Source organism: Chinchilla lanigera, unplaced genomic scaffold, assembly GCF_000276665.1.
Source record: "Chinchilla lanigera isolate Chin_1 unplaced genomic scaffold, ChiLan1.0 scaffold00002, whole genome shotgun sequence".
In the NCBI taxonomy this organism is placed as follows: domain Eukaryota; kingdom Metazoa; phylum Chordata; class Mammalia; order Rodentia; family Chinchillidae; genus Chinchilla; species Chinchilla lanigera.
In genome coordinates this window covers 12,260,627-12,277,614 of record NW_004955403.1, presented here as the reverse complement: position 1 = coordinate 12,277,614, position 16,988 = coordinate 12,260,627, and the positions used below count along the sequence as shown (strand labels likewise).

At 36.2% G+C, this 16,988-nt stretch overlaps 1 protein-coding gene across 1 annotated transcript in view; it reads left to right on the top strand.

The window, feature by feature from the left end:
• The window catches only part of Fsip2 (fibrous sheath interacting protein 2), a 73,522-nt gene extending 57,140 nt beyond the window's left edge, over window positions 1–16,382 (top strand). Inside the window, exons 18-23 of the mRNA XM_005373339.2 lie at window positions 1,052–1,546; window positions 2,920–3,020; window positions 8,690–8,733; window positions 11,662–11,705; window positions 14,026–14,095; window positions 16,166–16,382. Of these exons, the coding sequence (XP_005373396.1) occupies window positions 1,052–1,546; window positions 2,920–3,020; window positions 8,690–8,733; window positions 11,662–11,705; window positions 14,026–14,095; window positions 16,166–16,302 (891 nt within the window). The 3' untranslated portion in view covers window positions 16,303–16,382. The remainder of the gene's footprint in view (window positions 1–1,051; window positions 1,547–2,919; window positions 3,021–8,689; window positions 8,734–11,661; window positions 11,706–14,025; window positions 14,096–16,165) is intronic.
• Window positions 16,383–16,988: the final 606 nt, after the last annotated feature.

Sequence of the window (16,988 nt, the reverse complement as noted above, 5' to 3'; positions counted from 1 at the left end):
TTTATACTTTGCCTGAGAATTTAATTCTGTTTTGAAATACTATAAATTCTTAACTTTTCAGACATTTGCACAGTAAAAATGATGCCATAACAAATGCCAAAGCCATGGCATAGAATGATTTCAGAATTTCTAGACCACACTTTTTTATACTACAATGGATAATTAAAGTTGATTATTTGGATCTTTTATTCCTTAAAGGCATCCTTATCTGAAAAGATGTCATGCAAAGTCACAAAGGAAGATTGAGTCTAAAATTATAAAACAAATGTACAGGTTCTAAGTCATAGGTAAAGGCAATAAAAATGGGGTAATTCTGTTATTTAATTATAATAGTCTTATCTTTGATCTCTCTTTAACATTGAAAATGGAAGTAGACATTTGACCACACATGAAGATTTATGTTTTAAAGAATATTTTGGGCCGTATTTCTGAAAGATCAAGAGTGGAAAGACATGAGCAAAAATTTAGATTCTACACATGTGGCTACTCATTTTTATAAGTGATAATCAGGAAACATCTTGCTTATTTTCCTAAAAGTATGTGTATTTAAATTTCTCTATAATCAAATATTTAGGCTTAAAAATGGTGTTAGTTATCTGCTTCTATCAAAATTTTATAGAAAAATGACAGAAATCGTAACTAATGCAGTTATTTTGTAAAGAAATGTAAAGTTTAAGCAAAATAGAACCCATATTAGAGTTGATTTTTGAACTATGATCTGCATGTGAAAGAAATGTCAAACATCAGAAAAGTACAGTTTTTGTGTCTTTTCTTAAAAAAAAAAAAAAATTACTGATACACCAGTCAGTGGCCTTTAAAGATATTACTTCAACTGAAGCAAATCATAAGAAAATAGCTATTTCAGGGCTGAGGATTTAGCTCAGTGGCACAGTGCCTGCCTGCCAAGCACAAGGTTGTTAGTTCGATGCCCGGTACCAGAGAAAAACAACAGCAACAAAAAAAAGTCTAGAAAATAGCTATTTCATAATAGTAGTACAGGAAAAGAGATTGAGATGTCTCTGGGTAATATTTGTTGCACCTTCAATTTCAGGCTGTTTGCAGAAATTCATTTCAAAATGTAAGAAAGCCAGATATCTCCAAGGTAGAACTTTTAAAAGACGTCCGAAACAGAAAAGACCTCATCATTCGGTTAGTGGCTCATGATATTAATCAGGAAGATACAGACTATTTTACAGAAGATGATATAGCATCTGATCAAAATGAAGTTGTTTTAGGAGAGTATTTTGGACAAAAGTCCATAGGAGAACTGTCTGAAGATGAAGTGAAGGAAGTTATGAAGCTAATACAAGGCAGAGTTGCTCCTTCCAAGCCAACCACCACCACGGATAGCATGGAAAACTATTTATCACCATCTAGACATTCTCAGCCCACATCCGCCTCGACTACCAAACGCATGGAAGCAGCCTCAAACCAAATAGAATCTAACAAGACACAAGGTAATAGAGCTGCTGGTGAGCTCCACATGGCCACTTCCAAAAGCTTGAGTGAAACACACCCATCCACAAAGAAAAAGTCGCACCACAAGGTAAGTGACTGCCAGTGTCAAGAAAGAGTGGAGAAGTTCACAGTTCCATCCAAGAATAGACACTGATTAGGAAGAAAAAGGATATCAAAATAGATTGTTTGTCCTCCTAAGCCTGTAAATATTTACAAAGTATGGAAAATAAGATCTACTATGAAACTCAGCTAAGGGAAAGCAGAAAACGCAAAGAAAGCCAGATAAGTGAGCAGTTGAGGGGAAACAGAACATGGAAACCAATTAAGAAAACAAGAAGGGAGTCACTTAAAATTATATATTCTGGCCCTTCTGTAGTTGGGCTGGCCGCTGAACATGTCTTAGAGAGTCTCATGCCAAGGGATGGGATCTCAAAGCTGGTTGAGATAGGAAGAAGTTTTAGGGCCAGGGATGTAGCTCAGCAGCACAGGCGTCTGCCTGGCAAGCACAAGGTCCTGAATTCAATTCCCGGTACAAAAAAAAAAAGAGAGAGGAGAAAGTTTTAAAAGTCCTTAGAAATTGACACTATTGCCTAGCAACCACAGTAATACAAAAAAAAAAGATAGAAAAACTTTAAAGAGGGAGGGAGGGATGTTTAGTTGTTTTTGGATCCTTTCTCCTAATAGGCTGCAACTTTTGAACATATTACCTGGCTAAATTCTTTCTTAAATAATGATCTGCTGCCTGGCTGAAGTTACTCAAAATAATTTGAACATCCACCCTTACAATCAGCCATGAACTCCACTGTCACTGTACTGAGCAGGGCTTACTACTGGTTCCAAAACCTCAAAGGACCCTCTGGACTTCAATGACCTTGTGGGTTTGTCCTTGTCTAAAAATGTGCACTGTTCTTATTTTTGGAGAATATATAATTTACGATCCCCTAATGGGACAATTTTGAATTGATTATTCATTTGGTATGATTCTCAAGTTAACACAAAAGCTGAGAGGAACCAGAAAAAACAAACATATAATTTTAGTTAACTCTCAGAAGCACACATTTTCCCAACAAAGGGACCAAAGTATATGTTATGATGATTGAACTTGCAAGCTTCTGAATTGTTTATGTCTCTGTTCTTCTTCTTTTTAAACTTAGTAAAATACAATGAAAATATATTTAAAGTTTAGAAATGGAAATTGATATTCTTCACACACTTTGCTAGGCTTCTGTTTAAAACTGTGTTCAAAACTCAGACTCATAATTTAGAATAACTTCACTCATCATCTCAAAAGAATTATATTAGAAAAGATATTTCAATTAGAGCTGCAGGGTTCACCCATCTTTTAAGTAATCTCTGAAACTTTCTCATTAAAGTATGGATTAGACTGCAAAAAGTCCAGTAAGATGAGGAAGTCCATATGAAATTCTACTTTTGTGTAACGCCTGCTTTGCAAATTTTCAGAGAGATGGAAGGAGTCCTGTTACTGAGCCAGCACACCACTTCATACACAGAATTATGAGTACGTCTTCCTACAACCAGGAAGATCTCCTGTCATCTTCCAGGTAAATGAAATTAAAACAATGCAAACGTAGAGATCTGAGTGTAGTGCGTAAGGGAAGGATGAGGTGCCTCGTAAAGCTGTAACAGTGGAAGTATTCAGCCTCAGACCATTCCTTACCCGTCAGTCTCCCTCTGAACCCTCTTTGCATCCCTTATGACAGACTCTCAAGTATTCCCTCGCTCTTGCTTTTGCATGACACAGTATTTACAAGCAAAACATACTTGTATTATTTTTATTTTTATTTTTCCATGCTTGCTGTCTGAGAATATATATGTGAGCTACATGTATATGTATAGTAGTTAATGAAAGTTAATCATTGCTTTTGTGTATATAATATCATATGTTGACATGTCAGGTTGACCATGGTCAAGAGTTACATATGGAGATTCAAACATAAATTTTCTACCAGTATATGAAAAATTTCCAACCTTCTTAACTTCCTTCACTCTCTAATTATACTTGCTTCTTTTCTCTTTCTTCTTTATACCCTGCAAATAAACTCTCAAACCCTCTTTCTTCTGTTCTAGACATAAAAGTCCTTTTTTCGTTCTTCTTCTAGGTCTCTTTTCTTTACTTCTTTCTGAACATTTTTCTTTCTTTACTTCTTTCTTTTTCCTTTTCTCATGCTCCATAGCCCAGGCTTCTTGTTCTCTATACTAATCCATTGTTTTTCTTAGTTTTTGCAAAAAATGTGCAATTGTTAGAACAAGTTTTCAATTACATATTGATACATAGTTGGTTCTGTAGATGCAGATATAACCAGTAGACATTCTGTTCTTATACAGAGCAACTAGAACTGATCCTAATACATTGACTGCATTGAATAGGTGCATCAAACCTAAAGCATACCAAGGCCCAAGGTTATATAACAAGCAGATATCCACTGACTAAGGAGATTCCACAGCATTGACAGAGCTTTCTGCACAAGTAATCTCCAACTCTCAATAAAAAAACTCGAGAGATATGAGCAAATAAAAACATACTTTCAAATATTCTTTTTATTTTAAAGGGAATACAAAACAATAACAAAATAAGAATGACATAGACCAAAACAAAGCAAAAACAGTAAAAATGATACAGGGTTTCAAAACAGAATGATAGGAATTAACAGTGGCTGTTAACTTACATATTGTTATCTTCAGCAAATGTTGCTCATCAAGGTAACTGAAGCATCTATAACTCCAAACAGACATGTTCAGAAAAAAAATCCTTTCCATGACACACCATGCTTAAAGGCCAGGTCATGGAGTGAAGATTTTCAAGTCCTGAAAGGGAACAATTGCTAATCCAGTTTACTATATCTTATACAATTATCCTTCACAGTGGATAGAAAAATAAAATTCTCTCATGACAAAGAGAATCTATTGAAATTCATGACCACTGATTCAAGAGAATTCTAAATACTAAAGAGAATTCTAAAGACAGACGGTAAAACTATTATCAACAAAGTGCCCAAAAGAGAGAGGAGTACATCTACCTGGGAAGTTAAACAAAAAGGAAATATAAAGGAATGAGAACTGAAAAAATAATACAAGGACAGGAAGTGGTAAATACCTCTCAGTATCAGCCCTTAATTTGAACAAAGTTGAATAAATCATTAAAAAAATCATACATAATGACCAATTCATTTTCATCCTAAGGATGCAAGCATGGTACAACATACATTAATCAATAATTGTAGTACACCATTAAGTAGAATTAAGGGTAATAATTACATGATCATCTGAATAGCTGTAGAAAAAATTTTCTGAGGAAATACTACATACATTCATGGTAAAGTAATCCCTGACAAAAACAGGTATTGAAAAACCTTACATCAAATTAATAAAAGGAATTTATGACAAACCCATAGCCAACATCATGCTATTTGGGGATAAGCTGAAACCATGTCTTCTAAAAGCAAGAACAAACCAAGGGTCTTTATTTTCATTCCACTTGTTCAATAGAGTACTCAAAATTTTTGTCAGAGCTGTCTTGGGGGAGAGAAAGGAATAAAAGTGATATGAATAAGAAAGAAAGACATCAAACTGTATTTAACTGCAGACAATAAGATCTTTTACATGGGAAATTCAAAAAAACTTCAGAAAAAGACTATCAAGAGCTAATAAACCAATTCAGCAAAGTAGCAGGATATAAAATCAACATGTATAAAAAAGTAGCATTCATATAAACCAATTAAGAACCCACCAAAAAATAAATCGTCTACCCAATCCCACTCACAGTAGCTTCAAAAAAATTAAATACCTGAGAATCAACCTAACAAAGTGAAAGACCTTTGTAATACAAACTGTAGCACTCTACAGAGATTGAAAAAGACATTATAAAATGGAAAGACATCCCATCTTCCTAGATATGTAGAATCAATATTATCAAATGGCCATTTACCAAAAATTATATACTGCTGTAATGCGATTCCCATCTAAATGCCAACATTATGTTTTATGGAAGTAGACAAAATTCTCAAATTTATATGGAGCAAGAACAAACCTATTCTAAGCTCAATCGACCATAAGCGATGCAGAGGGCATGACTTCAAGTTAGACTACAAAGATGCACTAACAAAAAAAACATAGCACTGTCACAAAAAATAGACACTTAGACCTATGGAACAGACTAGAAGACACCATTAGCAGCCCTAGGCACTGCCAGCCATCTGATCTGTGACAAAGGGGCTAAAAAACAATGCAGGAGTAAAGATAGCCTCTTTAATCAATGGTGCTGGCAAAACTGGTGTCTCACTTGCAGAAGAATGAGTCTGGACCCCTACATATTCTCCTGTACTAAAATCAAATCAAAATTGGTGCCTAACACCCAAAGTTTAAATGAGGAGAGGTTTATTTTGGTTCACACATTGTAGAGGTTTCAATCCATAGCTGTCTGGCTCCACGGAAGAATGACATTGGAGACAGACATGGCAGAGGAGGGCTGCTTATAGCCTGGAGGCAGGAAGCAGAGAGAGAGAGAGAGGTGTGGGGTAGGAGAGGAGAAAGTCTAAGCAAGGAGTGAAAATTGATCCTTCCTGGCCACGGTCCTAGGGACTCACCTCTTCTGACCAGGCTCCACTTCCCAATAACACATTTGGGTATAAACTCATCAGTGCATTAGTGATAATCACGCCTCCATGACCAAATCATCTCCCAAAAGCCCCACCTACGAGCTCGTGAGGCTTCCGCAGGACATTAAGATGTAAACCATAACAGACCCAGAGGTAAAAATAGAAACGTTGGCTCTCCTGGGAGATAAGATGGGGGAAACAATTAAAGACATAAGCGTAGGCAAGTGTTTACTGAACAGAACCCTAATTGCACAAGAAATAATATCAATAATTAGCAAATAGTATTGTATTATATTTAAGAGCTTCTGCAAAGCAAAGAAAGTAATCAATAACGAGCCAACCTACAGACTATACGATTTTTGCCAGGTAATTCTCTGACAGAGGATTAATATATAAATATATAAAGAACTCAAAAAAAATAGACCCCAAAATAACAAAATGCCCAATGGAAAAATGAGATAAATAGACACTTTTCAAACAAAGAAGCACAAATGGCCCATAAGTATGTGAAAAAAATTCAGCATCTTTGGCCATAAGAGAAATATAAAATACACACCAGGATTCTATTTTATGTCAGTCTTATTGCTTTTAATTAGAAGACAGAAAAAGAAATGAAAAGCATTCAAATATGGAGAAATAAAATATATGCAAATGATATGATCTGCAGATTATGTGATTTTTATGAAAAATCTTAGTATCCTCTTAAATCTTATGAGACTAATAAACCAGCAGGATACACAATTTAATGCACATAAATTCTATATATGTACAATGAACTATCTATAATTTAAGAAAAAATCCATTTACACTAACTTCTAACAGAATAAAATAATTAGGAATACATTTTATGGAAAAAGCAAAAGACTTATGCACCAGAAATTACTCAACATTCTTGTAAGAAATTAACAGGCCACAAATTAGTGGGTTGGAGAACTTAATATTGTTACAGTGCCAATACTATTCTGAGTGGTCTACAGAGTCAAAGAAATTCTTTTACTCCAAAACACCAACTCTTTTCAGAAATAGAAAAATTCATCCTAAAGTTTATTGGTAGCTCAAGAGACCCTGAAAAGCCAAAACAACCTTAAAAAGTCACATTGGAGGTCAATCACTTCCTGAGTAGCAGCACTATTTCATGGGAAAGAGATGGACTTTTCAGCAAGTGGCGCTGGGAAACAATAGATATCCAAACGCAAAAAAGAAAACAAACACAAAGATGAAATTGTACTATTACTTTATATCACATAAAATTATCCCTAAATGAATCAAATATTTAAGAAACAGGGCTAACAGCTTCTACAAAAGATGTGGAAGAAAAGCTTGATGTCATTGGCTTTGGCAGTAGTTTTTTTCATATATGACACCAACAGTACATCCAAGCAAAGAAAAACAGACAGTTGTTTTCATCAAAATTAAAACTTTCTGTGCTGTAAAGGACAACTATCAACAGAGTGAAAAGTCAACACATGGAATGAGAGAAAATATGTGCAAATTATATCTGGTAAGGGATTCATATTGAAATATAAAGAACTCCTATAACCCAAAAATAGTGGCAAGAACAACCTGAGTTAAAAAAATGTACAATCAACTTTAATAGGAAATTCTTCAAAGAAGCTTTACAGGGAAAGATGGCTAAACCACACTCAGCATCAGGAAAATGTATATCAAAGCCACAAGGAGATACTGTTCTAAACTCACTGCAATAGCTGTTTGGGAAAGAAGGCATGGAAGGAGGAAGAGGACTAAGGAAAGAAAGAAGAAGAAAGAAAATAATAAGCGCTAGTTAGGGATGTAGAGAAACTGGAACCTTCAGGGACTGAAGATATGAATATAAAATGGTACAACAACTACACCATCATTGTCTCAAAAAATTAAACAGTGAATCAGCATGTGGTGCAGTACCATAATTTCACTTCTGAGTGTATATCCAAAAGAACTGAAATTAGAGACTGGAATGGGTATTTACCCACCTACCTATACTCATGGTAGCTTCATTCACAATAAACAGTGGAAGCACCCCAAGTGTATGTCAAAGGAAGAACAGATAAGCAAAATATGTCATAAGTGTTCAAGACATTATAAACCAGTCTTAATGGAAAGAAAAGCCTAATACATGCTACAACACATACAAAACCTTGATAACATCATGCATATTGCAATGTCAGTCATAAAAGGTGAGAAACTGTATGATCCTATTTTTCTGATGTTCCTAGTAGTGAAATTCATAGAGACAGAAAATACAAGAGTGGTTTCCAGTGGGTGAGAGAAGAAAATGGTTAATAATGTTGGAAATTACAGTGTCCAGAGGGGGAGATGTGAATGTTCCTGAGATGCACGTACATATAGATTGTTGCACAACTGTGTAAATATACGTCATCCTTCGAAACTATACAGTTAAAATGGTTAAGCTGGTGAATTTGATGTATTAAATCACAAATATAAAGTTGGAAAAGGCAATGTGGAAATCATTTTCAGACAGTTTGAAATTTCAGCAATACGCCATCATGGATTTGCTTCCATATGAATAATGACTGATTGCTCCTTTGCTTCGCTAGTAATTTCTTCATCTGTGAAATGTGGAAATAAAATATTATGTCTTTTGTCCTTTATTTCAGTGAAGAAGATTCTGACACTATTGCAGACACTAAGCTATTGAAAGGTGGGATATTCTTCTCAATTTTAGAAAGTATTCAAAATGAAACTGTACCTGCTATTTTGGTAACTTAGTTTTATCCTTTGATAAATTTTTAGTTATCAAATTTGAAATTAATTCTTTTTTCTTTTGGTATGTGTGCTGTTGGAAAGTAATCAATATTATGTCTCTCAGGTGTGAAAATGGGCAAACTACTTTGCCTTGTCTGAGTTGCTATTAATACTTCATTAATGAATTTGGTATCGAATATTTTGTGTTGTAGACATTATCACACTTCTCTGAGGAAAAAATTAGGTATATTCTCATGCTAGCTTGTATCTGAGGCAGAATTTAATTATCTTGAATTTTAATTATTTCTTCCAAAAGCTATTCTTCTGTGTACCCTATCTTGGCTTCACTAGAAAGAAAGAAGGGAAAAAATATGTATATATGTAAACACAGGATAGCTAAGATAGTTGTACTACTGATTTCTACTGCTTTATTGAAAGGAACAGTTAATGTTTATTTGATCAATCTTACATGCCTACATTTGTTTATCTGAGTAACCAATTTGAAGATATCAATATGTAATACAGCAACCACTGTTAATTTCCTATCTCCTTGTCTGAAATTCTGTATTGCTTGTATTGTTTTTGTGTTATTTTGTAAATGTCTATGTGTTTGTTAATATGTTTTCGTTCTTTTATCTTTAAAAAAATAAATAAAAAATAAAGTGTAGAAAAGGCATTTTAAAACTAAACTGAGCTAGGATGGACCTTCTTTTCTTTTTCTTTAAGTACTTATTTTTATGGACTTCTTAGAACATCTGTTAGGAAATTTAGTGTTCTATTTGCTTGAAACTGAGAGGATAAATGTAATTCTAACAATGACGTTATACACAAAATGTGGAGTGTCACATGTTCTTGAAACTCAAACTACATTTCATTATGACTTTTTCAAAAGAAACATTCTCCTGACTTGACAATAAAAATCATTTGCATTTGATAATACATAGGATAATACAAATAATTCAGAGAATAGCAGTAAGTATGCACGAATTCCAGGAATGTACCAGAACTGTGGGGATCACAACAGACACTATCCTGATTTCAGAACTATGAAATAATAAGCTGTTAGACCCAGGCAGGAGCCGCATACAGTGCTAGACTCCTCACTGACTTCCCCGCAGTTCCTCACACCTGCTGGGCATCGGGGGCTTTTACACTTGCTTCTGCACCTGTAGCTTTCCCCCCTCTGACTTCATTGCTCATCCCTCACTTGAAGATCTTCATGCAGACGGAACTCTTTCACAGAGGCCTCCTCTGACCACACTTTCTGAAACTGTAGTTATTTCCCATCATGACTCTACCTATCCCACTTCTTTGCTCTCTTTTTCTCCCTCTCACTTTTTAGCTATTTGACATTAACTGGCTGTCTCTAGAACGTAAGCGTCATGAAGTGGGGATTTATGTCTTTCACAGCTGTATTTCCCACAGCCCAAAACAGCCCACTGCATATAACACACGAAGGCATGTGAGGAGGTAGGAGAAACCACAACTGGGACTAAGGAGGCAGAACGCCACACGGGGACACCACTTGGGTTGCTGATATTGAGGTGCCGTTAGACGCTCAAGCTGAGCTTCACATAAACAATTGGATGTTTAAGTGTAGGTTTGAAAAGAGAGGTCAGGCTGGACACACATATTCCTACTTCTGTAAGATACACAATAAAATCTCAAGGTAAAACCAAATATTTTGGGCCTCTTACATTTTATCAGTAATGTTTCTGTGTCTCTTGATCAAAACCATTTTCTAGCTTGTCCTGGAGGTCTGATGCCTGGATAGGCCAGAAACTTAAAAACTAGTATTGGTCAGTCATTTAAATGCAAAAGTCAGTGCAATTACATGCAATGTAAAGTTCAGACACGAAGAATATAATTAATCAGATGTAAAATTTTACTAATTTTGTCAGGTAATTTAACCTCCCTCATATTTCAGTGAAATTCAGGTTTTACTTTATCTTTCCCCTTGAATCTGAATTACCTGAAAGAGTAATTCAGAGTGATTGCTTGTGTAAACTTTCAATAAATACATGTGTGTAAAACCTGTAGATTTTGTGCATATATTTCACTGCATACCCTTGTGAAATAGCCATGGAAAAGTAATTTCATTTCCATTCCAGAGATGAGGGAATCGAGAGTAAAAGAAGTTAGATTTAATTGGCCAATGTTCACCCAGATCTAAGCAGCAAAACTAAGACTCAAACGTTGCCTTTGTAATTGCCTAGCACGTTATCTGCCTCTTCAGAACGGGCTCTCTGTGAGACCCACCCTGTCACCATTCTTTCTTATTCCTTTGCCTCATTTCTTTCACCGGTAAATTGACTGCTTCCCCTGGAACCTTAGACAAATTTAGTTCTATAGCAGTTTCACCAGATTTCCTCTAAGTGTGGCTTTTAGTTGCCTGATTCTCACTGGAAGTTAATTATTTCATTATACCCAAACTTTCCTCTTTATTCCAACTAGCTCTTTAGTTAGGTATGTACAAAGGTTGTTAGAGTTGGAAGGGCCTCGGGAATCATGTTCAGTGTGATTCTGCTTTACAGGAACACAGGTTCAAACAGATTGAATGAATGGTTTTGCATAAATATGTAGCTGCCAAGTTAAAGAAAAGGCTTTTTCCTACACATCACTTCCTTTTTCTTACTTACATAAAGGCAGAGATCTTAGACAAGATCTCGGATATCCCCCTGCATTCTAGGGCCCTCCTGGTTTTGGCATTGCTTCTGTTGTCTACGTATTAACAATAATACTTGTTCTATATACTAAATAATACTTGTTCTATATACTAAATTATATGGTTCTTTGGTGGAAATGAGAAATAAAATCAGATTCATGTCAGCAAGTACTTATACCTCAGAAAAACTCTATTTTACTTTTTCTTTTTCTCCCATAGCATGTTCCTTGGAGCAAAAACCAGATAATTCAACAGGAATCCAGGTAAATATTTGTAATAGTTTCCAACTGTTGCACTTTCAGGGCCGACTGAGAACAGCCTAGTTTTCACAGTCTGATCGGAGTCTCTGTGATTTGATTTGAGGAACACCAGGCAGTATTCCCATCACATCTCCATCTGAGGCCTATCCTTGATTTCTGAAGATCCCTTGATGAAAATTTTCACCCTTGAAGTTATTTAGCATTCTTTCTGTAGGTACACGGAGGAAGCCACCAATTCTCCTGAAACACAAGTACAGTTGTACTAACTAAGTCTGTTAATGCAGTCTCAGGAGAGGAGCTTGTAGAGAGCGCACCACTGGTTGCCGAGAGCAGGTGGACCACAGGGAGGACTGGAGGGCTATAAGAAGTGAACTGTAACTGCGCACAGGGCAGCGCAGGGGTGAGAGTGGCTTGAAGGAAATGAGGCTGCATTTTGCCCCACCTCGCTGTATTCCTGAAGACTAGCTCTTTACTGGTAGCTTTGCAAAACGCCCACTTACCCCCTAGTGTGAGTGCACAAAATTTCTTCATCTTTAACCCTCCTTGTAAAGTTTCCAATGAGGAATCAGTTACAGATTCTCTTCTGTTTTTTTTTTTTAAATCATATTATCTTCATTTTGCTCCCATTCAAGTACCTTTCTGTGTTCTCCTACTCCGTGTACACACAATTCAGCACTTACTCCGTCACTTCTCAAGATCATAATATAGCAGGATTTTCATATAGTACCTAAAATCCTGTAACTCACACTACTTTTGCCAAATTTGCAAAGTACTATGTCAGCTCTGTACCCGACCTAATTCTTACTTATGAATATAAACATCTGCTCAACCACCTCCAGCTTCATGTGGGCCGCACTCCAAAAGGCAGCATCATATGGCAACAAAGCATAGGTCCGCAGGCTACAGTCTAGGAACCCATTGACATTCCGGGTGCCAAGTGGAATTCCTAGCAAAACCGCACCCTTGAAACTCCTTTGTTCTTTCTCATATTTGCTACCTTTTCCATGGTAAAGTTATGGCTGTCTACAGCAGTTCCAAGGAAGGTGTGGTAAACACATTTTTCTCTCTCACTGACTGTAACTAAAGCACCGTAATGACCTCAGTGTAAAGGGTAGCAGGAGTTTGGGGTGGGAAATCCAAACCCAAACAATGGCCAACACCATGAGAAATTTCTTAGTTTTTTTTTTTTTTTCTTCCCACATTTCCTTGGTTAGCCTTGGATCAACTCCCATCTTGGATCTCACAGAAAGGATGGGTAGAATAACGTTCTAAGGGAAGACTTTGCTATCTGATCGGAGTGAGAAAGAGGCTTCTTTGGGGTGGAGTAATCTCTGCTTTATTTGCTCCATGTTGGCCCCAGTTGTAGGCAAATTTCAGTCATGGAGCTGCGTGGAAGTGGGAGAAAGAACTTTTGAGAAGACTCAAACTAAAATTCTGAAAGAAAATCTTCTCTCTGAATTAGGAAAAGGGCTCCTAAGTATATGGAATGAACCTATCTTGTCCGCTTTCTCATCACTTACGTTGCCATCACAGTGGATGCGGTCATGGGAGGCGGGGAACAGCACACACGAGGAGGAGACAGCTGTAGCATTCTAACCATGACACTAGAGAAGAGGCTGCTCAGAGTCAGAGACTCTCAGGTGTAGGCAGGTGAGGCCTCAGAAAAGGGAGCTCAAGATATGTGTGCAAAGTCTCCCCTGAGCCACGCATGCCTGGCATTCACTTGAAGTTACATAGACAAAAAGCGCTGAGAATTTGAACCATAATCTTAGCAGGAGTTCCCACTCTGCCTTTATGGGGTAATTGTTGCTCCTGTATTCAAAGAAACGCCACAGGTCTATGGAATAAAACCAATATCTGAGCCCTGCTCCCGGCATTCCCAGGCACACACAACCACTTTATTGCTCTGGACCCCCTGCTGGCTAAGATTTTCATAAAAAGAAATTCACAGTTATAAAGATTCTTTTTCCTTTCCCCTTGTCATGTTATCTATTCTCAGAAAAGGGTTTGTAACTCACTTCAGTAAATCCAGAGGAAGTGGTGGGAAGACAGCACTGGCATTTTCCATGAGTTAGTGTGGCAGACAGCCTGTCTGTCATACAGTGGTAACCAGGGTCCACATTCCATTCCTAAAAAGGGCCAGCTCTGGGAATCATACTTGGCAAAATATTAGCTTATGTCTCAGAGAAAACTTATTTGTGACCACAGGGTACAGATTTCATTTACGTGAGATGATGCCATGGTTCTACTGTATCCTTTGAGTATTTCTAGGTATATCTGGTATAAAGAAAGCCTACCTTAATGTGTCATTTTGTCTTGGCAGTTCATCTCCATCTTTGAAGAATCCAGAAATACTAATGACAAGGCACTTCCTTCAAAGGAAACCATTGCAGGTATAAAATACATTATCCTTTTAACAACTAGTGTAATAAAGATCTTAATTACACCATTTTGAATTGAGAAGATTTTATCGTATAATCTCAGAACAAGAACCCCCTCCCTTGTGTATTATCCGTATGGAACAGAAGTAATATTCTTATTTTTTTAATTTTAAAGATAAAAGAATGAAAACATATTAACAAACACGCATACATTTACAAAATAACACCAAAGTGAAATAAATATTTCACATAAGTGAAATATATCAGACCTGCATGTGTAAGCAATGTATTGTCTCACTAGTGTAAGAACCTGAAAGAGTGAATAAAAACTAGCAGGTATAATAGACATTGTGAAATGAAAGGAAAATGCTCAAAAGTAAAGGGCAACTGGGGTGTGAGAAAAGAGAAGGGAAAGAAAGAGAAATTATATGTGTGTATATACAGGATAGAGAACGGAGTTATGCTACTGTCTTTATTGTTTTGTTGAAAGGAACAGTCAATGATTACTTGTTTGATCAATCCTGCACATCTCTATTTGCTTTCCTGAGAAACCACTTTGAAGATATCAATACGTAACACAACAACCATTGTTAATTTCCTACCACTTTGTAACTCTGTATTGTTTGTATTTTTCTTATGCTATTTTGTAAGTGGATGTCTGCTTATTGATATGTTTTCCTTCTTTTATTTAAAAAAAAAAAGACAGGATAGCTAGCATGATTGTACACTGGTTTCTGTTGCTTTATTGAAAGGAACGGTTAATGTTTGGTTGTTCATTTAATCTTGCATGCCTATATATGTTTATCTTAGTAACCAGTCTGAGGATATCAATGTGTAATACAACAACCATTGTTAATTTCCTATCACTTTGTCTGAAAGAAGTAATATTCTTATAAAGACAAATTCACAGTTTACTACATAGTGTGTGTCTTTAACCTACACCAAAGGAGCAACAGATAGTGGAGCTAACATTTATAAGCCCCGAGCTACCCACCTTTTATTAAACAGACAAAAAACATTGAAGAAATGGACAGTAGGTCATTCACCATCACCACATGACTAGCAAACCAAAGAGCTATGATTCACACAGAGATCTGCATGAGATCAAAGCCCAACCCCTTTGCTGGCATCACAGCTTACACATACAAGCAGCTACTTAAATAAAGTCAGTAGTGGTAGCAAGAGTAGCAGGGTGAGCAGGGGCCTGTGACGCTCTGGAGATACCATTCTCCATGCGAAGGAGGGAGTGCCTGTCTGGCAAGCTAGATCCTTGCCAGTTCTTCTATTTAGATCTTTCCACTCTTCTAGAGAACCTGAATATGTAAGATTTGTATGACCATTCCTGACTATAAAGAAAATATGGGATATGGTGTGATGCGTGTCTTCTGTTGTATCACAAACTATCATAAATGTTCATGGATATCATTAGATAGAAAGTTATCATTTTGTTAAGCTGATATATGATAATAGCTGGTATATACTAAATAAACAATGCAAAAAAGGAAACCCATACAGAGTCACTTTTATTATCTATACAATCCTATTTTATGTGATAAAAAAATCACTTGAGTCCAATCAACAGAAAATTTCCTCAGTCAGAAAAATTCCAACATTTTGAATGTACTTTTGCTTTCACTTGAACATTCTGAAATAGACACCCTCAGATACAGAGTTGAAATCTGCTTTCCCACTTAGCTTATCAGGCATTTTCAGAGAGTTCTTTGCTAGCAAAAGATACAGACTTTGCAAGCCTGACTAAGGAAATGTCAAGGTAAAGTAGCCATAACTGTGCCACAAGGGCCAGAAAGTATACACCGTGTTCCCTGCATGGCCAGTTTTCATGCCTGTGACCTGGGCTACATATCGGATCTTGCCAAGATTCAGTGCCAAAGCCGAAGATGGCATGTTTACTGTTTCCTTCATAAGAGAGTCACAAACATCAAGGAAAAGTAATCTTTGTGCATATTCTTTGAATATTACACAATATTTTCTAAATGTGAAATTATAAATTTTTAATACCCTATTATAACCACCATCATTTAAAATGTCTAATAAACATCTGTATTATTTTTTTATCCACAGAGGCTCCCAAACCGAGCATTTCCAAACAAGGATCTAAAATGCTGGCAAGAGTATCTTCGACTCTATCAAAGGTGTTTTCCCGATCTCACACCAATGTTCCCAAATCTTCCTCACCACCTCACCAGAATGAACACTGATGATCCTCTACCTGACATATAAATATGCTTCCTTACCCTAGAAAAATAAAATAATTTTTGAAGCATAACCATGTATCTGATCATTTTGTTTGTTTGTTTCTTTCGGTACAGGGAATCGAACTCATGACCTCACACTTGCCAGGCAAGCGCTGTGCCACTGAGCTAAATCCCCAGTCCCTGATCATTTTTAAGCTAGTGAGCATAAGAGCCAAAGAAAATATGAGAGACCTGGGTGAAAGAAAGGTTTCATAAATGCTTATTTTTAAGTTAAATTTATTTTAGCACACATAAAAACATTACAATTGTAAACTTTGATGGAATAACCTAAGTTTCAGTACATGTATACATTGTATGGTGTGTAAGCCAGGTTAAACATATTTCCTTAAAAATGATCATTTTATGATTAATTTTCAAAATGTTTTGACATATACAGTGCATATATATGTGTGTCTATATATATATATATACATATATATATATATATATACATATATATATCCCTCTGTACACTGCCCTATGATTCATATAGTGCTTTGGATAAACATTTTGATATAGAATACTAAGCACTAGGATTGCATGTTCCATGAAAGTAGATGACTGCAATTATAATTAATAAACTAGGCACTCCACAGTATCCACCAGAAAGCCAATATGAGTTTCTCCTGTTAAATTCTTAGAGATTGTAA